Here is a 22,469-nt window from a genome sequence, read left to right on the forward strand (position 1 = left end):
GTTGTTTGCGCTTGTTTAAGTGTATTTGTTTTGTGTTGATTGGATGGCAACAGTAGTATTAGTGGTGGTAATAGCAAAACGGTGGTAGTGGTGGTAGTAGTTGCTAGTAGTTGGTAGTGCAGGTGCTGTTTAATTGTCCGTTGTACTGTTGTACGCGATAGTTACTCTTGCCCAAATACTCCTCGTTGTTGAGTAAAAAGTACATGAAGTTCAATTAAATTACTGACCCTGGTCAGGACTTGCGCGGCTTAAACGGGAATATGTTCTTGGGAAACATTGGGGTTCTCAGACTTAGCTCTATGCTGTCTCTCGTGTGGAGGTCAAAAAGTATCCTCAGGGCGCCGCCGAGAGTAAGAAACCCGAGTCCTTTGATGCACAGGTCACATGTTGCAGAGTCCCACCCGCTTAGAACAATGTTGAACTTCTTAGGGGTGGTGTCGGCTGTACAACTGTCTAATGAAGCTTTTGGGTACCACAGCTGAGCGTTGGGGAACTCTCTTTCGAGGAACCTGGGCACGCGGTGCGTCTTCTTCACAAACAGCTTCAGCTTATCTGACAGGTAGCACTTGACGAAAAAGTCTCTGCCTGCGGTCACGTCTATCCTGGCGTATTTGTCGATCAACAGAGTTTGTCCTACCCACCAATTAGCCATTGTGATTTACTATCTGTGTGCAGCGTCTAATATAACTAACTGTGATACGTACCCTTCGTGATCCTAATTGACTTGTTCGAGCATGTGTTATTAATGATCACTTCCTTCAGCTGATCGTTGTCGAGATACGATATAAACGAGTTGGGTATGAATATCCCTGGCGTGTCGTACACCTTCAGTCCCATCCCAAGCCGTATGCCCAGTACCCCCAGAGTGGTACCTGGAACTATGCTACTGGTAACCTTTGTTGAAAGCGCCTTTTTATCATCACCACTGCCTATCCCACTATCCATAGACCTGCTTCTACTAGAGTCTAATGATGCTATATCATCTTTTGTGGCGTTAGTTGGAGTGTTTGTTTCATTCATAGGGTCTATTAGCTTTTCTTCCAAATTACTCAAGGTACCAGTATCATCAAAACTTGTTAACCCGTTCACTGTGTAGTCAAAATTAGAACTGAAATGTCCACGTGATCTTTCCTTGTTGCGATGAGTATTTAAGATTGTGTGTATTGCGTTGATCAGCGTTGACTTTCCTGAGTTTGTTGGCCCTATGAATAATACTTGGTTTCCTAGCTTCTTCGCTTCAGACAGTATCACGTTCAGCAGCGAATCGACGTTCGTATTATATTTACAGCTTATCTGTGATGTTATTAGTGTGTTAATTATGCCTATTAATACTTATTAAATACTTATCTAAATGTCTTCTAAATTCTAATTAATATGTTTGTTAAACAATATTTAGTATAATATTTATGTATTAAAGTAACTATAATGCTTATTTACCTCTTAATATCTAGAAATATTCTACATTTATCTTTTTTAAAAATCTAGTGTGTAGAAATGTGTAACCATAGTTATCACACCCAACTATCAACTACCACTAATCATAAATAATCAGAAGCTAGCTGTGCACTTACTGGAAATATATTCTTCGTTCTCAGTCCTATGTCCACCTTTGAGTTAACCATGTTGCGAAAATACACTACCAAATCCTCCCTTTTATATCTGGGCAGTAAATCGATCTTGTTCACCGCCAAATACACTTTTATTCCTCCGCATCTTCTCTGTAGTCTACCACTACTCGTCTTTAGTGTGTCCTTTCTACTCCTCTGTGGTTCCTTAGTTAACTGACTATCTCCCTGATGTGTAGCCAAATCCCCCCTGGTTGTCATGAATTCATCCTGGCCTAAGAGTGTGTAAATGAACATACTTGTGGGGTCTGGAGCCACTAAGTATGTAATTGTAGTATTTCTGCTACTCCAATATCTAACATAGTCATAAAATAAGAATTAATTACTCGAGTAGACTCACGTTTTCTAATCAGATCGAGTAAACCAGTGTCTATGTGTGGGTCTACCGCATCTACTATGTACAAGATTGTTATCCTCTTTTTCTTCTTTATTCTCAGCATATTTCTAACTATGTTCACTGTTTCAATTGAGGCCTGTTTAATTCTATTTACTGCATCGATTTCTTTCTCAAACTCCCTTTTAACTAGCTCCCTATCGGCCTCAAATAGGTCAACACTAGCGTCGTACACACTTCCATCTATCTCAACGCTGGTGCTTGGGAAGCCACCAGTAATGCTACTGCTGCCATCAGAACTCATTTTAATGCGATCTTCACTCAGAAAGAAGGTTCCGCTTCTCAGGGAACAACATCGTTTACACTTTACTGATGTATCTTTACTGCATTGATCAAAGTATTCTCTGTCTACATAGCCCTTTTTAAGCTCATCCTTATGTTGAAGTGACACTCCGCATCCGTGGCACCTTTTTCCTTCCAATTCTATCGAAAACTCTCCCAGCAGCTCCCTAACCTTCGTCCTATCATCCTTGACCTTACTTCTGTCGTTTTGTGCCAACTTTTTATTAATAGACCTGGTCAGAATCTGATGAAATGTTGATTCACTGTCATCCTCTGATGATTTTATAAACTTTTGGTGTATCTCCTCTATTTCCTTTTCTGTTATTTCAGGCTCGGGGCTCTTGTCAAATTTCCAGTTTAAAGCTGCTTGTACTAAATCATTAATGCCAATTTTAAAAGGAGAATTGCTTTTTTCTGCGATATTTGAATTGTGTGAGCCACTGGCTTCTAAATTCGACAATTCTGCTTCAACATCAGTTACACCCTCCACAGAATTCTCGGCCTTAAGTAAAGGGTCGTGTGTGAGATTTACTCCTGCGATATCATGATCATCCGATCCATTAAGGTATGAATATCTTAAGGATGTATTATTTATTCCCGTGTTTAAGGGACTAATGTACAAAAAATTATATTTTAAATTTCCTATTTTACACAGCCCACCTTTTGTGTGAGCGCCAATTATTGGCCTATTTATGTTGAATAATGGATTATTAAAAACATTATAACTGTTTAATAGTATACATAGTGCTATATTTATATGTTTTAGCCAAAATAGTGCAAGAAATATAAAAAACATTTAGTGACAACAACACTATATATTATGGACTGGTTGACTTCACTATCACCTGATTCCAGCGATAACGAGCCATCTTCCGAGGATAAAAGCAATCTCAAGGAAGAACCGCCTTCAAAATTATTTGCTAAAGCTGTTGAAAAGGATGAATCGTATTCCGGAAGAGTCCCATTAACAGCACCTGATTCCACACTAAAATCTCCAAAAAATGAGCCAAAAGCTACATTGTATCGCAATAAAAACTTGTTAAGTACTGCTGATTCTGAAAGTAGTACTGATAACTCTACTGTTGATGAAAATATATCCGAGGATCGTTCTGTTGATTATAGTAAGCAAAGCCTTTTCTCCCTAGTTGATTCCACCAGGAAAATTAATAAATTCAATAAAATTACTATTAAATCTCAAGAATTAACGGAATCAGATATTCAACAACTCACTCAAACCACCAGTAGTAAGGGATCAACTTCTAGCATACAGGGGTTAGCGAAATCTGTCAGACGGGAGTCCAATAGATCAATCGAACCAAGTGAGCCAACTCAGTCAGATCAATCATCACACACTCTACCCTCTGAGTACGTTGAAAAGGTTGATTTTAATGAGGCCCTCGAGTCGTTCAATAAATCAAACTTGAACATGGACAAACTGACCAATAAAGTATGTTCTATACACTTATATAAGTTAATTATTCATGCCTTTGATTGTATATGACTGCTACTTAACTAGTATAACTAATTAACCATGATGTGTAGTGGATTGACTCCAAAATGAAAATAAAGGAAGTAAAAGCTGATGATTTATTGGCAGGGTACTTTTATATACTAGTTGTTTAACTGGTATTAACACATCTAACCAGATAACTAATTTAAATTTCTACAGGGCGGACCGGGAAAGGTTAACAAAAAATCCTATCACCACCGATGATAAAAAGAAGTTTACGTTGGCGACTAAATTAATGGAAAGTGATGATGGACAAGTGATTACGACAAACGTGGCGAGGAGGACTCAGAAAAGGAAACACCAGGTATGTACTCAGTTAACTTTACCAGTAGTAGGTAGCCACTAACGTTATGTGGTTAATTTAATGGTTATTTAGATCAACTGGTTGGCTATGGAAGCACAAGACAAAGAAGCGGAAATTCTGGAAAGAACAGCCCATATGAGAAAGAGTAAACGCGAAACACAAATGAAGTATGGTTGGTAGTCCACGATCTATCAAGTAACTCAAGATAGTGATGAAATCGGATATAAATCGTTAATTTTTAATAATTTAATAAAGATATGTACTCGTGTGTATAGAAAAATCGATAGTAACTACAGTGTATTCAATTAAAAGTAGCTAAGATTAAAACAATTTATAGTATAAACATTTAAACAATATATTGATAAAAGGGTAAAAAATATAAAATTAAGTAAAATTGAAAAAAGTTTAGTTAAAATATTTTAAATAAAAGGTGATAACCAATGTAAATATATGGAATCTTCATGGGGGATACTTGAGATGATATAGTTAGTAAATATAAATTTATGTGTGTAATTTAGCAAAGTTAAACCATTTAATTAATATTCTGTAAGTTGTGGTAATCAAAAATAAATTTTACACTGTCTCTCTAAAGGTACTATTGATTATTCTGGGACTGGTTGGAATATCATGTATTTTAATGTTAATTTGAAGATTTAAGAATGGATTCTGCTGATCCTCTAGATTGGGAAAATTGGACAGGTAATACAATAATAAGTAAACTAAAATTGGTGCAATTTTGTGTCATCTCTTGGCTCGTTTGTATAACTATCGTATATATGTTTTAAAATAGTTATTTAAGTAAGATGTTATAGTTAGATAAGTAAAACACGGACTAAAATGTTTACTTTAGGGGAACTTCCGTTCTGGCAGCACGCGCTTTGTGGAAGCATTGCAGGGGTCATGGAGCACATCTCACTGTTCCCGCTGGATACCATAAAAACGAGACTGCAGACACAGTCAGCCTGGGAAAACAGTTCACCCGGCCAGAATGGATTCACTCGTCCAAAGAATGGTAGAGTAAACGGTACGGCAGTACAAAGAGTAAACACGCCCATAAACGGAGTTATCAATCGCATCAGTGGAATAAACGCGGATATCACTCACTGTTCTAATACACACGCCACTGATATAAGTAAATCAGCCAATGGAGTTGTAAACAGGTTCAATGGAAGAGGTAACGGTAGAATGAATAGGGACTCGATTGGGAAGATAAGTGAAAAACTTGACCTGCGCTCAAATAAGATAGTCAATAAGATAATGTCGAACAGAAACATGGCTACAGAGGCACTAGTTAGTCCAATGGGTCAAATGAGTCCCATAAGCTCAATAAGTTCAATTGGATCCATTGGCGAAGTTGGGTCCATGGGCTCCGTTGGTTCCGTTGGATCAGTAGGTTCCGTTGGTTCCGTTGGAGCTTATACTGGCAATTTAACGAAAATAGCTGCCAATTTAACAGAAATAGCGAAGGAAAAGGTCAGTGCAGCAAAGAATACTGATAAGAATAACGGCAATAAGAGTTCAGTCGTTAATAATAAGTCGAGTACGATATTAAATACTAGTTTGAGTAAGGGCTACAACAGTGCTACAGGAACCAATGTTGTAGTAGGTGCTGCCACGTCAACGGGTAAAAATAACACTGTCGCCACTGCAGTTGGTTCAGATACGCAGGTGGTGGCAAACAGAAACATCACCTCTAAAATAATTAAGCACATGAAGCCGATGAACGCAACGAGGCCAGGATTCTACTCGAACCTGTTTAGAGGGAGTAACGTCATCATAGCGGGCTGTGTGCCTGCGCACGTTTTGTACTTCACAGTCTACGAAAAGATTAAGTCTGCGGGAAGCATAGCAGCATCAGGGGCCGCAGCGACATTCTGCCACGACCTGCTTCTGACGCCGGCGGACGTGATTAAGCAGAGGCTGCAGTTGGGGTGTTACCGCAGCAGTCGCGACTGCCTCTACAACATAATTAAGCAGGAGGGAGTGAGGGCACTTTTCAGGTCATTCCACATAACGCTGCTGATGAACGTGCCATACCACTCGCTGCTGGTTAGTATTATGCACCTGGTTAAGCAGGCTGATGGTAGCCGTGCCACTGGTGGTGCTAAGGAAAGCAGTTTAAGAAGTGTTGGCACATCTGCTACTGGTGGTACTGGCATTGGTAGTGCTAAGGGTACTGCTGTTACTGCTAATGCTGGTACTGGTACCGGTGGTACCAATGCTAATGAGAATAAAGATGTGGAAAACTATAAGCACTTTATATATGCAGGTACGCAAGTATGGTGGTAGTTAGATAGTACACATAAAGTTGCTATTGTATTACATATATTAGTAATGCTAGATGTTGTTCTGTTAAATTTACTACTGATAGCTGCTATTGTATGTCTAGTGAATTAGTACTTAACTCTAATCGTAGGCATTGGAGGTGCGGTAGCAGGTGCGCTGACCACGCCATTCGACGTTATAAAAACACGGCTACAAACACAAGCATGTCGAATGGACAGTAAAAGGCCAAAATTGCAAATCAAGTACAAGGTAATTTAAGTTATTCATAGTCGTATAGCTAAATAAAGATTAATGGTTACATTTTTACGGTTACTTTGCAATAGTTAATACGCTTATTAGTTAGTTTGGGATAGATAAAGTACCATTGTTAATGTGATATGGATACCATGGGATTGTTGCTGTGTTATGGTTATTAGAGAATAGGTGATAAGCCATCTATACAATTATAATAACTAATAAGATTAAATTGCTCTATAGAATGTGATAACCACATTTGAAAATATATATCGCAAGGAAGGAGTTAGAGGTTTCATGAGAGGTGTTACCACGAGGATTGGAATGTGTACTCCGTCAGCGGCAATATCTTGGGGAACGTACGAAAGCTTGAAGAGTCTGATTAAGTTGATCGACTGATCTGAAGATAAATAATGTAATACAGATGAATAATTTGTGGTATTATGACTGCAGTAGTTAATTTGTGCATAGTAGCTGTACTTAAGTAGACAAGTACTTGAAATTGACACCGATGTGCACAAGTTTACTAAATGATATAAAAACAAAGTAGACGCAGCTAATAAGGGTAAATATGTAGCAAAAACAGAATGGTACTAACGTTACAGAGGTAAGGAATGCTACACACGTTTACAGTTATCACATGGTCAGCAGATAAGTATCACACACAGATGCACCTGGCTGTCCAGGTAGCCGAATCACAAAGAGACGTAGTTGCCAAGGACTGAAATAAGAAAAAAAATAAGAAAAAAAATAAAATTAAGAATGAATAGAATGTAATAATGAAAAGTATAGATACTGTAAGAATTGAAAAAGTAAAAAATTAAAAAAATAAAGTGTAGAAAAATATAGTACACACGAGCAGTGAGTAGATAGGTAGAAACGTATACAATTACTAATAAATTACAACAACTTAATAGTTTGTGCAAGAGGGTATACCTTGAAACACTAAAAACATGAAAACAACAACTGGATGTAAGAGCATGTGAATCATTAGGAGTGCCAATGGCCACCTTCACAGCTTCAATAATACAAACAAGTTCAGAGTGCGCAGTGTAAATTACCATCAGAGAGAGCCAACAAGTAAAAGCCCACCATAGTTAGAGTGAGCGGAGTCGAAAGGCACGGTGATCGTAATTGTGTGTAAGAAGTGAGTTATTGAAGAGCGTGAGAGTGACCCACTGTCTATGTCCAGTCCAGTTGAAACTTAAAAGTCTACAAGCACCTGATCAAGTAAGACTAGTAGAATAACCAGGACCCTGAGGCAGCCTCAAAACGTGCCAGGCTCCAGTTGAACAATAAACGGTATAAAAACGTCAAAAAAGCTCAAAGTTCCATCATTCAAGAGGAGTGGAGTCCGGCTAGTGGTAGTTCTAGGGGTCCCAACTTAGCAGACCAGATCCCTGGTCTTATGCACCGTAACATCTAAGCCTACTAGATCAATAAAAACTTAAATGTAGACCGTTTGAGGACCAGTTAGAGAGAATTAGGTCCAGCCAAGTCGTGTTAAACAGAAGGAGGGATGATCAAAACGATCAAACTCGTCCGCCGAGTTAAACGTCCAATAAAGGTTGATCCCCAACCTACCCAGTGCCCAAGGAGCACAGGGGGCGGTATCCAGGGAAACAGATCAAAGTCAAGCAGGCTTCAGAAAACACGTCCAAAGAACGTACGAAGCCCAGCTTAGCGTCAAATGGATGTCTATGGCCGGCGGACACCTCTGATGAACCGAGCCGTAAGACAACTCGAGTCCACTATCCACTAAGGTAAAAATCTGAAAACCCCAAGTTATGGGTGTCGGTAGAATAGTTTGTGAACGGGTGCAACAGTGAGTTTAGTGTGTGATGGGCGCAGACTAGTCGATACGTGCGTTCCGAACTAGTTCCGTGACGCGCCCCTGGTGACAGGGTGCTGCACACTGTCCGATTCACGAAGCACTATTGGTACCGTAACTGTTAAGTGGCCTTGCCGCGTAACGGCACGTGGCGTGGGCTAAAATCCTTTGTTACAACAAATATTCTCAAACAACTATTTATTACAACAAAAAGTGGTAAACAGGCGTGGACGCGCCAGAGACGTGGCAGCCCGTACAGTGTGGCAGTGGGAGCGCACACAGCCTGGCCCACTCTTATTGGCTGACAGAGCCAAGGAGCTGGACGCTCTGCCTGTGTGGCAGTGAGCCAGACTAAGAGCGCTCAGTCAGGGCCGGGTGGAGCTGAAGGGAGTCTCATTTCTTTGCTGTCTTTTCCTTCTTTGCCACCTTCTTTGCCATCTTCTTAACCACCTTTTTGGCTGGCTTAGCCTTGACTGCCTTGGCCTTTCCTCCCGATTTGGCCTTTGCAACCTTGTGCTTGACCTCCTTCTTTACCTTTTTAACTGCTGCCTTGTGGGCGGCCTTTGCGCCGTGGCCGCCGGCCTTGTGGGCGTGGCCACCAGCCTTGGCCTTGTGGCCGGCAGGCTTAACTGCCTTGTGAGCCACTTTATTAGCGTGTTTTACATGTGCTGCCTTCTTCACGAGTTTTACAGCGTTCTTGGCCTTGCCTCCGTGCGCTGCCTTCTTTGCAGGAGCTTTATGGGCAACCTTTTTGACCTTTTTGACGGCCTTGGCGTGACCAGCTGGGGCATTTTTTTTTGCCGCCTTTTTGACGCCTGCTGCTTTATTATTTGCTTTTACCATTGCTTTAACAACTTAACACTGACCAGAATATCAATCAATCTGAAAAGTAAATCTACAATTTGATACAAAGTGTATTATTCAAGCACTTTTAATGTGTAAAGTGATTATCAGTCAATACATAAATTATAAAAAAATAATTTAATGTGTGAGATGGATAATAATAATTAAACTCGGAAAAGTTTAAATTTTTGAAATTACCCAATTTTAAAGTACTGTGTGGGTTGTTCCCCCACCATACAGTAACAAGTGCATCTATTAGACATTTATAATAATCTCTTTTTTTATTAATTTTATTGATTTAACCGTTTCATTTTGCTCAAACATTAAAAAGCTACGGATTAAAACCTCAAAACCGTCACTAGGTTCACTATTAGCTACTTAAAACCGACCATTTGGCCCATTATAGTGTGTTAACATCTCTCGATTGTTAATATTATTACTCTTATTTTTATTAAAATTATTTGAGAGAGATGACAGAAGATAATAATCACAGATCTGAATTAATTTATACTGCTAAATTGGCTGAGCAGGCAGAGCGATACGATGGTAACTTCCTACTATTTATGACGGGCCCTTAAATAGCCTTGAATCAGAGAAATTGGCACCTGTTTTCGCCATATTATTCTTAATACTGGTGTTAACAGTAGTTTGGTTGGATTTTGAATAAAATTTAATGCCTTTTAGGGCTTTGATTTTTATATTCAAAGATCCATCACCCCATGCCATTTCACTGTTGTTTGGTCTATATTGCGCCCATAATCGTTCATTTATTACCTATGAGTGCTTCCAATAATAAAATATATAATATGAGTTAACAATTGTTGAACACCGGTGTTTAAACGAGGAAATTAATTGTAATGTGTAGAAATGGCCAATGCTATGAAGACTTTGGTAGAAACATGCGTATCAGACAAGGAAGAGCTGACAGTCGAGGAGCGAAACCTACTGGTATTGACACACTGTTTAATACTGATATGTGATAGCTAGTTGGCTATTTAGGCCGTGTTTAGTTTATTGCCTTAATTTGTGTTCTTTTTATGTAGATATGTACGTGATGTGCCGATGTAGTGTGAATAGCCTAACGATTTGATACAGAGTGTCGCCTATAAGAACAGCGTTGGCTCGAGGAGAGCCAGTTGGAGAATTGTGAGCAGCGTGGAGCAGAAGGAGGCCAGCAAGTCAAACACAGCCCACAAGGCATTGGCGCGCCAGTACAGAGTAAAAATTGAGGGAGAATTAAATGAAATATGTAACAATATCCTGAACTTGCTAAACAACAAGCTCATTTCATCAACCAATGTAAGTTTGAGTCTGAGTAGATATTAGTAGTTAAAGATTTCCATGGAAGATGGAAGTTGACGTAACGTGTAGGAGAGCGAGAGCTTAGTGTTCTACTATAAAATGAAGGGGGACTACTACCGGTATGTGAGTGAGTTTTCGTGTGATGAAAGTAAAACCAATGCAAGCAACAATGCTAAAGAAAGTTATCAAAGAGCAACCGAAATCGCAGAAAATGAACTGAAACCAACGCACCCCATTAGGTAAGATAGCAAAGAGAATGAGTAGATGCTGTGTATAGTTACAATATTGCTAGAAAAGCATAATAGTGTGTATTAGTGTCTGTGTGTAATTATAGTTTGTATTTATAGAGCGTATGCACCTATGTGTTTACTTATGTATATGTTTACCCATGTAGATACGTAAGTATGGTGTTTGCTACTATATACAATGTTCATAAATAAATTGGGTGTATACACCCATTGGTTATACTAAAATTGACTATGAGGATGATCACGGTTTCTCAGATTGGGACTGGCTCTCAACTTTTCTGTATTCTACTATGAAATACTTAACAAGGCGCACGAGGCGTGTGAAATGGCGAAGCGCGCGTTCGACGACGCAATCACGGAGTTCGACTCAGTATCAGAGGACTCTTACAAGGACTCGACACTGATAATGCAGCTACTGAGAGATAACTTGACACTGTGGGCATCGGACATCCAGTCAGACTCGTTGGAGGAAAAGCCCAAGGGGGACGAGTAAGAACCGGGTTCACACAAAGAAACTAGGGTGAGACTGCGAATGGCGGAGAAGCGATGCCACGTAGCGCTGGTAGGGTGACGTGTCAAGGAGCGAGTGGATACTCTTGGAATTAGACTATTCGGCTCATTTTAACTGCCCTAGCTCATCGAGCGTACATAGCACCACCGCCATATAGTCGGCTTATATTGTGTGTAACTGTGGTTGCCGTCATCCATGAGCTTTTAAAGCCGTTTGGTACGAGGGGAGTCAATGTGTACAGGTGTATGATACGTCGATAGTAGTCTCGTGTGTGTATGTGTATGTTCTGTTGGGTGTGGTGTGGTGTGGAAACAGGCTTAGCAGACGCACACAAACGTGCAAAGTTGTGCAGACAACGCACTGCTCACAGACTACATTTTGAGTGTGACTAATTTTTGCACTGTATTCACACAGATGAATTTTTATATGGTCAAGAAGGTATGACTAACGATGGTCTATTTGACTACAACGATATTAGTGGCACAGCTGAAAGTGTACAAACAGCAGTAGTATGAGTCGGTGACAGCTAGTATAAGTTTGATCAGACGAGCCAATTCGGTCTATATCGGTATCGATATGAACAGAAATAGTGACATCGCAACCAAAAGAATCGACTCTAAGATGCCGAAGGTGTCCAACAGGTCCTTATTGGCATTCTTAACGCTGTTTTGATTCAATTTTATAACCGTGAACCACAAACACAGCAATCCGCAAATCCCGGACATTGTCAACAAAGCCATCATTTGGCCTGAAAAGAATGACTAGCTTAAGGCTTACCTAAGTCCCTCGAATAATTTTTGTATATCACCAGTCGATCAAGTAAATTCGCCTCCATTTCATCAAATTTAGAAATCATTGTCATCAGAAAGCCGTTTTCGTCCTTAACGGCCTTTATGGCACTTATAATATCAAGTACGTTATCTGACAGTTTCGGTTCATTTTCGTCAAACTGATCCAGTTCCTCCGCCATTTTATATGAGTACATTTCAATTTTAGTCTTATTCTCAGCTATTTTTGTCGAAAATTGGCTCTTGTACGCCTTCAATGATTCTAGATCTTTTTCAATAGTCTTTATCTTTAACTGTGTCGAATTATAATTCCTCTCAATAATAATCTTATCGAGGATGCAACTGGGCTGAAATCTGTTGTCATAAACTTTGTCGTCCCGTATTCTTTTAAAACTCTCAATAATAGGCTTATATGCCTCGTTAAACCTAATATTCTTGCGCTGTAACCTACTTTCCTTTGGAACAGATTCTACAACTGCATTTTCGTCATTTTTATTACAAATAGCGTAATTGACTGTTAACAGGATGAAAATTTTAATGATTTCCATCTTTTAAAATGTTTTAAAATAAAAAATTTATATTTTGCTCTTATTGTGCCTATTTTATTTTATTTAATAAACACTCTCTAATGACGTTGCTGTGTTCACCACATTTATTTTCTTATTCACCACTGATACAGTCTAATAACATCTTCACATTTGCCGCTTTTTATTTTTCTTTGTATCGAATCTGCTGGATGTGTTAAATTAAACTGCCAGGTCAATTAACATTTACTTTCGATCTAAGAATACACATAGCCGTACTTGTGTATAGTGTAGATCTCCGAGTGTCTTTTATCATTTTACAACTTTGGCACATATTGTTCGTTCATGCCCTACTGATCAGTATTACATGGGCTTTGTCATTAAATTTTGTGTGTATCAAGATTTACTTGAGTATTCAGCGGCCATACCCACCAAACGGAAGCCATTTGTCATGGCCCATTACTATGCACTACCTATACTAACCCAGGCACAACAGCTGCATCCGTCTGAAATAACAGTGTATGTGCCCTTATCTATCTACCTAAGGGTGTGAATGTCACTAAATATCTACCGTTAGCGCATTAACCAATCCATATGTACACGTATATTATTGTCATATTAGTAGCTTGTGTGCTACTTTGAAGTGATTGAGAACGGTATTCTTTCGATTTGATACTGGTGCCGTTTTACGTACATTATTGGCACGCCTGGTATTTTCCGTATCCTCCTCTTCAGGTCCCTATCGTTGGTCGCTACTATGTAGCACTTATGCTAAGCAATTTATTAGTCTGTGGTGTTGGCTATATTGATGCCTATTACTTAATCCGTGAGTCACTAGCATCTAATTTCTGAACTATCGCTTACCATTTGAACTCGCTCCACTATGCAATCGTCCACGTACGTGCCCTTGTGTGTGCACTTAAGACGTACTATCCTCGGGTCGCGAGCCAGTTGCAGGGCCATTCTGTACCTGTGACCAAGCTTCTCCAACTCTCCAATGATGCAATCTGTGACGTGTATGATGCCTGAACAAAGTGTCAATGTCTGTGTGCTGCTCCAATGACTCCACTAGTGCCACGATTATCTAAGGCGGGAGGCATCCAGGGCCTAACTGTTATCGGTGACTTACACTTGGAAAGGAGCAGGTCCATCATCGACTTGTGCAGGTCCAACTTGTTCTGAATTGACGAATTCACGAAGTTCGTATCCACTATGACTTGATATGGCGGCACAAGGTTCTCATTGTAGTTAAAGAACATTCCAGAGTGCACTGGTTTCCTGTGTGCTCATTAGGTTAATTAAATTGCCAAGTATCCGCTATTTTAACTCATATATGCCATGAATAGTATATTTAACTCTCTAATGTCCTACGATTCTGTTAATTTGTTATCAACTTCCTTGTGTTCAACGTCTTTTTTAATGGATCTACACAATTGTTAATCAGCTGCTAACTGCAATATTTAATGAAAATAATCTATATCGCTTACAGCTTAGTATCTTTGAGACTCAGTCTCCTTTTAACCTGTGCAAATTTCCGTGTTTTTTTAGCTTTTCCCTGTATTAACTCATTAGTGATGCCCACTCGTACAAATACTCAGTTTTAAGTAATTATAGACAATAAAATAATTAGATTTTTGAAATAAAAATTATTTATTAGTCTCTGCCAACCAATATATCTATCAATACTGATATCAAATATACCATTTCTACAAAGTTATGTATTACACCGATTTACTGTTACAACTGCATTTGTTGACGTGATTATTATTCTGGTTTATCAGGAATAATTTCTATACACTTGCTCTAATTTTGATTTGATCGTTTTGACCATATTTTTGTTTGTATCATAACATTTTACAGCACATCGTTCAATTTCGGCATTATTTTCAGGTTTTGACGAATACTTGTTAAGGCAATCCTATTGAATCATTACCAAATATTATTTTTAGGATGGAAGGTCATATATATTATAATATAAATCTAATTTAACTCGATTAATTTACATATATTTGTTTATTGGGTCATATTTTTGGTAAATTTTAGTCGTTTCAACCTTCAGCTCATTATTTATCCAATACACTACTATCTACACACTCAAACATATTACTTCCTAAGCTTATTTACCACGTACCTGTTGACACTTGAGTAGTACGTCCTGAAGCTTATTCAGCTCAGTTTGCACTGTGTTTCCAAACTCCTGTGGCTTTTCTTGGCAGGTTTTTATACAGTTTGTTATATCGTCCAGGTTGTCCGGGTTTAGGTCGAAACAGTTTGTGCAACACGCGAACGATCTCTTCTGTAAGGGTAGGGTCATTCTCGTCACGTCTGAGAGCATTGTATCCACCTCTTTTTGGAACATTTCTGCTCTCTTTGAGAGTGTGACCTCCTCCTCGGGCTGTTCGTTCTTATTAAACCAGTTCATTTTGAATACTACCAATTTTTACTGACCAATCTTCCTTGTTGGGGGCTGCCTTAGGAGGCCTTCCGGGATGCTCCCTTCCGGCCCTTAAATCTGCTACTCATAACCTATTTATATACTCCAAAATTATCATCTGTATTTTTTAGGTCTCCTAAACTAACACATACTAGTTTACACATCTATATACGCCAAATAATGCACTAATAGGTGTACACGGATCCACTGGTTCCACGAGGCAACACACACCAATACCAAAAATATCACTGAGAGGGGGAGATTATACATGATGTGTAAAGGAGATCAACACATTAAAGCATAGTGACAATATCTAAATACCACATTGAATATTCGGCGTCTCCATTAACCTTGTGACTAGCCTAAAGCCCCAGCATTTGGGACTTTCCTTTTAGAAAACTCGGATAGCACCAGTTGGTAAACTAGCAAGGCGGGGTCGTAAACGTTAGACTTGCTAGTTTGGGTAGTTTTTCAGTGCGCTGGCGCCCTCGGATGCTGGTGATTTAACCAGCATCGGGGCGCCAGCGTGGCTAACTAGAGTGAAGGCCACGTGTAATTAAGTGGTTATTCATCGGTGCTTTTGACCCGCAGTTAGGGTAAAACTACCCTATGAGTGACCAACAGCCAGTCACAGGTTAAGGCCATGTGACCGTCGAGTGGCAGATCCTACTATTCGTCTGTTATTCTAAGCGGTCAGTTGGCTGTGTGTGGTCAGATTTAGAGACGTTTTGGCGGCTTGACAAGCACTGGGGCGGGTCCCTTGTTCATCAATGCCTTGTGGATATGTGGAATGACGCCACCTCCTGCTATGGTTGCCTTGACGAGTGTGTCCAATTCTTCGTCTCCTCTGATGGCCAGCTGCAAGTGACGTGGAGTTATACGCTTAACTTTAAGATCCTTGGAAGCGTTTCCTGCCAACTCAAGAACTTCTGCTGTCAGGTATTCGAGTATGGCTGATGCGTAAACTGCTGCAGTTGATCCCACTCTGCCATCGGCGCTCACACGTGACTTTAACATTCTGTGTACCCTACCGACTGGGAATTGGAGTCCTGCCCTGGCTGCTCTCGACATGGGTGTTTTTTTACCCTTTCCGGAGCCTAAAGAATGATTATTAGTCGAAATCGTTACGTGGTTTCTGTGTAACAAGTATCTACGGTAACGAAAATAGACAGTTATAAAAAATGTGTCGAGCCAAAACAACGTAACCGGTGCCAAAGTTAACATCTCGTGTTAGAAGGCTGACACCCAATATCTATTCTATCTAACTAGGTATATTATACGGTACTGGTTCCATGACTAAAATTAAATGTTTTAATCTAAAAGAAGAGGTCCGATGGGTGCACAATTATAGCTTATTTGGCCTGGGCTTCCAGCGGAATCAAGGGTTGGAATAAATGGGCGAGTGGCGGATCTTGAAAAGCGATTTTTTTGAGAATATTAAATAAAGGCCTTCTCAGAAAACGCCCACGGCCCCTGACGGTCAGGAAGTAGCGAGGGCGCCGATTAATGCAATCCAAAATATTGGGCCCAAGACCTGACGGTAATTCTGAGTAATAGGAAAGTGTATCCGAAATAAAAATTGCTACTCGCCGCATCTATCCATCAATGATACAGTTATGCTGCTGAAAACAGTAACGACCAGACGCAAATAGGCTATTTATAAAAAAGTGCACCATTGGATACCTCTTCGGCTCGTTACAGAAATAACTAGCGAAATCAGGATTTAAATAAAAAGATACCAGTCTTTCCCTTTCCACCTTTTCCCATTCCACCGACTTTTCCACCTATTTTACCACCTATTTTGCCACCAGCGTCCATTTTTTGTTATTGTAAACACACACGTAATTAATTTCGAAGTTTAATTAGGTTTATAGGATTAAAAAGTACTCGACTGATTGTTAAAAAAAGTCAAGAACTCGAATCTATAAAAAAGTTGCTTGATTGTGAATTATCTAAACAATTTTAATGAAATTATCCCAATACGCTTACCCGACAATAACTGAGCAAAATACGGGCAATTTTGCCTCAGAGCGCCCATGTATCGTCCGTAAACGTCTTTGGTATGCTTATCATATGGAAAACGGGTAATAAATATGCTAATAATGATTAATTGAGTGTATATTGTCGATTCTATAGTAGATTAGGTTGGGTTAGTTGAGTTGTATCAGTATCGTTAGAGATCGTTTATTATCAAAAATGTCGTGTGCACTTACATTCGTTTTCTACAGCATTATTTGATAATTTTTTTAGTCTATTATGCTCCTTTTTTAGTTAATTGGTTATCTAGTAGATGGATCTAATGGTATTGATGGTGGCTGGTCGTCGGTTCGGTTGGACACTGAAAAGTAGCTATTTTATCACCAATTGTTCTTCTAACTATCTAAATATTAATTATAAGTATCGCGAGCCTATAAAATGTTGGAATTTTGCCGAGGGGCCCTGTTTACTACGATCGGCTAGTTACCGAAGTCGATCATACTAGATCTTTTCACTAGACGCCGGAAAATGACCTTCGGTCAAATTTCCATCAATAATTATGCCGTTTGATCCAGATGTGTAATAGTTATCTACTGTAAAACTAGCTACGGAGGTACGAATTTGGCACTAGATAGAATCCCGTCCACAATTCCGGCGATAAATGAAGAGCAGGTTGAATATTGCAATTCCTAAATTTCGTTATTTTGTTTTGTCTCAGTAGAGCAGCCGTTTTCCCAAAAGTGGTTAGTTGGGAATCGTATGTGTGGTTTCTTGCGAATATGTGTTTTTATTCCTATCTACCTAGTGCTGATCTACCTAAATATAACATATTCTATAGACAAATTTATAATGCACGCATCTACCGAAATAGCATATAAACCGGCGTCGAATGCTTAATACCCATAGATAGAGCACTCACCCTCGGCATCGAGATATATTTGGTAATTTGAAATTCCTTGTCGTTCAACATGTCTGTATTTCAATCATTAGGCCTTCTGCGTTGATGGCTCGCAGAAATAACTAGATGTGTAAGCACATAGGGATAAGGTGGCGAGTATAATAGCTCTAGCTCATACATTCTTTGTAGCTGTCCTTCCCTCTCATGAGAACCGCGTGGTGGTTAAACAGGTACTTCCAGACGCTCGTGGATATGAAACTTAGTAAGGGTACGATGGTGGTGAATCTGGTTGTAATCTTGTCCTTTATTGTTAGGGCATCCAGGATTCTACATCCCACTTCAAAGCCCATCAAGTGAAGCCTGTTTATCGTATTAGTTCATTTATATCTTAAATTATATGCTAATTAAGTTGTGTGTATGAAAATATGCGTTCAATTATGCCTGCTGTCAATGTTTATGGGCCACCGAGTCTCAGGAATCCCCAGGTGGCCTTACCAAGTAATTTCAGAGCAATCACGCCCTTATATCACTCAATATTGTGTTTTTTTCATTGTCTTCATTTTCATTTCCATCTTTTAATTTACTATGATCACTTACCTCTGTGTAAATGGTACATCTCTTGTAGAAGTTGTTAGTGAGTACTGAACAAGTTCCGAAAATAGAAAACTATATGCACTTAGCGATACCTAAACACAACATTAGTCAGATTTGCACTAACAGCTGTTAGTTTGGTGTAAATTATGGTGTGATAAGTCCATAAAGACTAATGAATATCCTATTAATGGGCCACTTTTAAAGTGTGTGGATTAGTAGCCTTCTATGCCTTAACTAACTCATTTATTACTCAACATACTAGTATCTAATATTTACCTTTGCCTTTTGCTTAGATAGTGACTGTTGTAATATATTTCTGGTATTTTTTCCAGAATCGTGATCCATTTTAACTGACTGGTGGAATCTTCCCCAGCACCCACTAATTCCATATTTCTACACACAGAATCAACTAACTGCAGCCATACTTATATCATAATTAAAACATCATTGTGTGAACTGTCTATGTGTATATTTACAAAAAGAAAAAAAGATTAGGTGGTAAAAAGTTAGAAAAAACCACCTCGGTGTCGTCTACTCCAAATCTCCTTCCCTTGGCAGGGTAATACTCCCGGTTTCAGATCCTTTAACCCATTAGTGGTTCTTAGATTACTATTAACAGAGATCGTGATTATTAATAGTTGAGTGGCGTTAGTATAATGGGCAGGACAGAGATCTTCAGGGTAGTACTGAGTGTCGGTCATGAGTAGAGTGCGGGGTCCACGTGAGCAGGTATTGGTTTAATTTCAGTAGCAAGTTCTTCTTCGATTCTGAAAATTGATAAGCGATGAATATCTATTAACGTATAGGCAAGGCAAAGGGTTTTAATTGTGGCTGCAACCACGACAGTTAGTGGAGAGACTAGACAAAGGCGCTAAGACCACAAACACCAATACCAGTGACTGCAGGAGTACAGGTACTGGCATACAACTAGCAACAAAACATAACTAAATGCTTACTTGAAAAGTGATTGTTTGTCCTGCTCCGTCACTAAGTTGATTGCTAAACCCAGGTGTCCGAAGCGTCCTGAACGTCCGATTCTGTGTAGGTAGGTTGACGAGTTCTTTGGGAAGTCGAAGTTGACAACAACGTTGACGAATCTGAAGTCGATGCCGCGCGTGAACAGGTCTGAGGAGACAAGGCACCTGCAGGCTCCGTTTCTGAAGTCGTGGAAGACTCTGTTTCTGTGGTTCTGCATCATCTTGGCGTGGATGTAGAAGCATGAGAATCCGAGCTCCGTGATCTTCTTCGCCAGCAGCTCCACTCTCACAACAGAGTTGCAAAATATTATGGCCTGGTTGATCTGCAGGCGTGCGAATAGCGTCGACAGGCAGTGCACCTTCTGCCGCTCCTCCACGTATGCGTAGAACTGCGTGATTCCCCGCAGCGTCAGGTCGTCCATGAGGTTGATTTCGTATGCGTTCGGCAGGTGCTGCTCCTTGAATGCCTGCACGCTCGCCGGGAAGGTTGCGCTGTACAGGATTAGCTGTTTTTCCGTGGGCAGGAACTTCAGGAGCGCCTCCACGATAGGGCAGAACTCCTGCGAGAGCATCTTGTCCGCCTCGTCGAGCACCACTGAGTGGCACTGGCCCAGAACTGCCACACCCTTGTTCGTGAGGTCGAGTATGCGTCCTGGGGTTCCGCAGAGTATGTGAACCGGTTTGTACAGCCTCATAATGTCGTTTCTGAGGCTGGTTCCTCCTGTGGAGACCATGCACTCGACGTCCAGGTATTTTCCGAGCTCCTTCACGACTGCGCTCGTCTGGAGTGCGAGCTCCCTGGTGGGCAACAGAATTAAGCCCTGGATGTGACCCTCTTTCGTGTTAAGTTTTTGTAGCAGCGGGATGACAAATGCTGCTGTTTTACCTACACAACAGTGAATTAGCAGACACAAACACACTACTGCCACTCGGGGCTAACTATCTCATACTCAACCCCTAGTCACTACACTTAATCTCTACTCCACCTACCTGTGCCATTTTTAGCTCTTGCCAGTATATCGTGACCTGCTAGAGCGACTGGTATGCTTTCCTCTTGGATTGGTGAGGGCCTTTCGAACCCTTTCTCGAAAATGCCCATCAACAGCTCCCTTTTCAAAAAGTAGTCCTCGAACTCACTACCTTTTGTTTTGGTAACATCCTACATTATTTATTAACTCTTTTGAACTACTACCAAATCTTAATGCCAAATAACAATCGACAACGGTGGTCGTTGCTAATTACCAATATATAACGAGTATACTAATAAACAACTGGATATAGTAATGCATAAATAACTGTTTATGATGTATCTATGCTTATTTCTAGGACTATTATTGGATTCTATTGATTTTATGGCTTGAACCAAAAATCCAATTTTGAGTGTCACACAAAATAAGTATGGTATGTTATTAATAGATAATAATAGCTAATTGTGGCTGATTTATTTGTTACTTACCTCCGTTTTGTATCTTTTGTCTACATTCTTTTCTAAAATGTCCCTTTTCCACTGAGGGTCAACGGACCTGTCATTTCTAACAGTATCTACTGTGGAAGTCATATTATTGAAGCAATAATATTTTATAAATTAAATTTTAGTGATTTATGGATGGATTTATATTTCTTTAGGTTTAAGAAATTGATATAACAGATTAAAATAATTGTTTGACTGAAATTCAGTAAATAAAATACAAATTAACAAAGGATTCAACCTTATATAGTATAAAAGTCATGTTCATTTGTATTTAAAACAAATTATCTATTATAATACATTTATAATAGTAATTAAAACAACTATTTATTAACTAAACAGACAATATATCCTCACAAAAGAGGGCACCATGTTAGCATAACAATACCAATTGTTAACACATGGGAATTATTTTGATCTAGTTTTATCTATAATCAGCTAACATTAGTTGGAATTGGCTACCAGCAACTACCTTAAAAACTACAAATAGTCATATACTTCCGGTGTCAAAAGATTATCTTAATATAAACGGTTCTCTCCTATTTTTGCCGTAATCCTTCCCGATTTTTATTTTAACTTCTTCATTTTTGGGTTTGATTTTGTCTCTACTTGAAATTTCTTCAGATCTCCCGTAAATGTAAAATTCCCAACTTTTGAGGTCCTCGATTCTGCTCATCTTAACAATTCCATCATCTGTCGATATTGAGCCGTACCAAAACCTTTTAAAAGTTCCATCTGCGTTAAAATTAGTGATTAGTATCTAAAATACCTCCCAATGGTAGATCTATTTCCAAAATATGGAATATTTCACCGTCCATGCCGATTACACACTTATATGTTTTAATTAAATATTAAATTTTTGCGGTTTGTTAGCGATTATAAAATTATTGAAATGTGTAGAGTTTTAGGTAGAATCAGTTTGCTGTATAACTCATTTACTGTTCAATTGGTATGTGAATCGGATGTGATCAGGTGTGAAGAAACTGGTCCAAATGGGACCTAAGATAATGTATTTCTATGTAAATGGGAATAATTGATTTATATTATGTAATGAAATTAATGAAATAACTGTGAATCTGTGATAAATAGGTGGAATCTCAATGATTCTGTGCCATATCCGGAGATTCCCAGATGTTCCCTGTTTTGAATTTTTTAGAGGCTTAAATCATCATAATTATCATTCTTAAAGGTTTTAACTATTTATTAGCTGATTTTTAGTGTAAATTTGAGACTGTTGGCTCCTAAATGGACATTTTATGTATCATGGATGTGCACCCTCTAACATAGTATAAAATGTGCAAATTTTTTGCTTATCGCCCTTAAATAAAGCCTAATTTATACTTTATTTATTCATAGGGGCTGAATTTTATTATTTAATTTTTAAATAACTGATTGTTACACTAAATGTGTAATTGGTTAGTAATGACTTTGCTTATCAC

The 22,469-nt window shown here is 39.2% G+C and overlaps 12 protein-coding genes across 12 annotated transcripts; 4 read left to right on the forward strand and 8 right to left on the reverse strand.

The window, feature by feature from the left end:
- Positions 1-232: 232 nt before the first annotated feature.
- TOT_020000593 (conserved hypothetical protein) lies at positions 233-3,097 on the reverse strand (the record flags this gene model as incomplete). The annotated part of the gene is made up of 4 exons (XM_009692340.1): positions 233-633; positions 705-1,293; positions 1,572-1,840; positions 1,966-3,097. 4 exons carry the CDS (start codon positions 3,095-3,097, stop codon positions 233-235), a joined length of 2,391 nt encoding a protein of 796 aa, XP_009690635.1.
- A 24-nt stretch (positions 3,098-3,121) lies between these two features.
- TOT_020000594 (conserved hypothetical protein) lies at positions 3,122-4,295 on the forward strand (the record flags this gene model as incomplete). Its single annotated transcript, XM_009692341.1, has 5 exons — positions 3,122-3,586; positions 3,635-3,748; positions 3,844-3,899; positions 3,971-4,115; positions 4,188-4,295. The coding sequence occupies 5 exons, from the start codon at positions 3,122-3,124 to the stop codon at positions 4,293-4,295; spliced, it is 888 nt and encodes a 295-aa protein (XP_009690636.1).
- A 657-nt stretch (positions 4,296-4,952) lies between these two features.
- Positions 4,953-7,034, forward strand: TOT_020000595 (mitochondrial carrier protein; the record flags this gene model as incomplete). The annotated part of the gene is made up of 3 exons (XM_009692342.1): positions 4,953-6,384; positions 6,532-6,650; positions 6,879-7,034. The coding sequence occupies 3 exons, from the start codon at positions 4,953-4,955 to the stop codon at positions 7,032-7,034; spliced, it is 1,707 nt and encodes a 568-aa protein (XP_009690637.1).
- A 380-nt stretch (positions 7,035-7,414) lies between these two features.
- On the forward strand, positions 7,415-8,397 carry TOT_020000596 (hypothetical protein; the record flags this gene model as incomplete). Its single annotated transcript, XM_009692343.1, is given in 4 exon segments — positions 7,415-7,447; positions 7,879-8,050; positions 8,147-8,301; positions 8,320-8,397. 4 exon segments carry the CDS (start codon positions 7,415-7,417, stop codon positions 8,395-8,397), a joined length of 438 nt encoding a protein of 145 aa, XP_009690638.1.
- Positions 8,398-8,859: 462 nt separating this feature from the next.
- On the reverse strand, positions 8,860-9,309 carry TOT_020000597 (hypothetical protein; the record flags this gene model as incomplete). The annotated part of the gene is made up of 1 exon (XM_009692344.1): positions 8,860-9,309. The coding sequence occupies one exon, from the start codon at positions 9,307-9,309 to the stop codon at positions 8,860-8,862; it is 450 nt and encodes a 149-aa protein (XP_009690639.1).
- A 470-nt stretch (positions 9,310-9,779) lies between these two features.
- TOT_020000598 (14-3-3 protein) lies at positions 9,780-11,352 on the forward strand (the record flags this gene model as incomplete). The annotated part of the gene is made up of 5 exons (XM_009692345.1): positions 9,780-9,855; positions 10,175-10,257; positions 10,387-10,608; positions 10,681-10,850; positions 11,115-11,352. 5 exons carry the CDS (start codon positions 9,780-9,782, stop codon positions 11,350-11,352), a joined length of 789 nt encoding a protein of 262 aa, XP_009690640.1.
- Positions 11,353-12,136: 784 nt separating this feature from the next.
- Positions 12,137-12,706, reverse strand: TOT_020000599 (conserved hypothetical protein; the record flags this gene model as incomplete). The annotated part of the gene is made up of 1 exon (XM_009692346.1): positions 12,137-12,706. One exon carries the CDS (start codon positions 12,704-12,706, stop codon positions 12,137-12,139), a length of 570 nt encoding a protein of 189 aa, XP_009690641.1.
- Positions 12,707-13,315: 609 nt separating this feature from the next.
- Positions 13,316-15,104, reverse strand: TOT_020000600 (uncharacterized protein; the record flags this gene model as incomplete). The annotated part of the gene is made up of 7 exons (XM_009692347.1): positions 13,316-13,453; positions 13,547-13,736; positions 13,808-13,960; positions 14,054-14,107; positions 14,170-14,246; positions 14,481-14,600; positions 14,814-15,104. 7 exons carry the CDS (start codon positions 15,102-15,104, stop codon positions 13,316-13,318), a joined length of 1,023 nt encoding a protein of 340 aa, XP_009690642.1.
- A 729-nt stretch (positions 15,105-15,833) lies between these two features.
- Positions 15,834-16,934, reverse strand: TOT_020000601 (histone H2A variant; the record flags this gene model as incomplete). Its single annotated transcript, XM_009692348.1, has 2 exons — positions 15,834-16,213; positions 16,856-16,934. The coding sequence occupies 2 exons, from the start codon at positions 16,932-16,934 to the stop codon at positions 15,834-15,836; spliced, it is 459 nt and encodes a 152-aa protein (XP_009690643.1).
- Positions 16,935-17,698: 764 nt separating this feature from the next.
- Positions 17,699-18,974, reverse strand: TOT_020000602 (uncharacterized protein; the record flags this gene model as incomplete). Its single annotated transcript, XM_009692349.1, has 4 exons — positions 17,699-17,782; positions 18,013-18,065; positions 18,170-18,351; positions 18,862-18,974. The coding sequence occupies 4 exons, from the start codon at positions 18,972-18,974 to the stop codon at positions 17,699-17,701; spliced, it is 432 nt and encodes a 143-aa protein (XP_009690644.1).
- Positions 18,975-19,282: 308 nt separating this feature from the next.
- On the reverse strand, positions 19,283-21,120 carry TOT_020000603 (ATP-dependent RNA helicase; the record flags this gene model as incomplete). Its single annotated transcript, XM_009692350.1, has 4 exons — positions 19,283-19,352; positions 19,542-20,448; positions 20,553-20,721; positions 21,019-21,120. The coding sequence occupies 4 exons, from the start codon at positions 21,118-21,120 to the stop codon at positions 19,283-19,285; spliced, it is 1,248 nt and encodes a 415-aa protein (XP_009690645.1).
- Positions 21,121-21,544: 424 nt separating this feature from the next.
- Positions 21,545-21,848, reverse strand: TOT_020000604 (conserved hypothetical protein; the record flags this gene model as incomplete). The annotated part of the gene is made up of 2 exons (XM_009692351.1): positions 21,545-21,765; positions 21,800-21,848. 2 exons carry the CDS (start codon positions 21,846-21,848, stop codon positions 21,545-21,547), a joined length of 270 nt encoding a protein of 89 aa, XP_009690646.1.
- Between the last annotated feature and the right edge of the window lie 621 nt (positions 21,849-22,469).

This window comes from Theileria orientalis, chromosome 2 (assembly GCF_000740895.1).
Source record: "Theileria orientalis strain Shintoku DNA, chromosome 2, complete genome".
NCBI classification, from domain to species: Eukaryota; Apicomplexa; class Aconoidasida; order Piroplasmida; family Theileriidae; genus Theileria; species Theileria orientalis.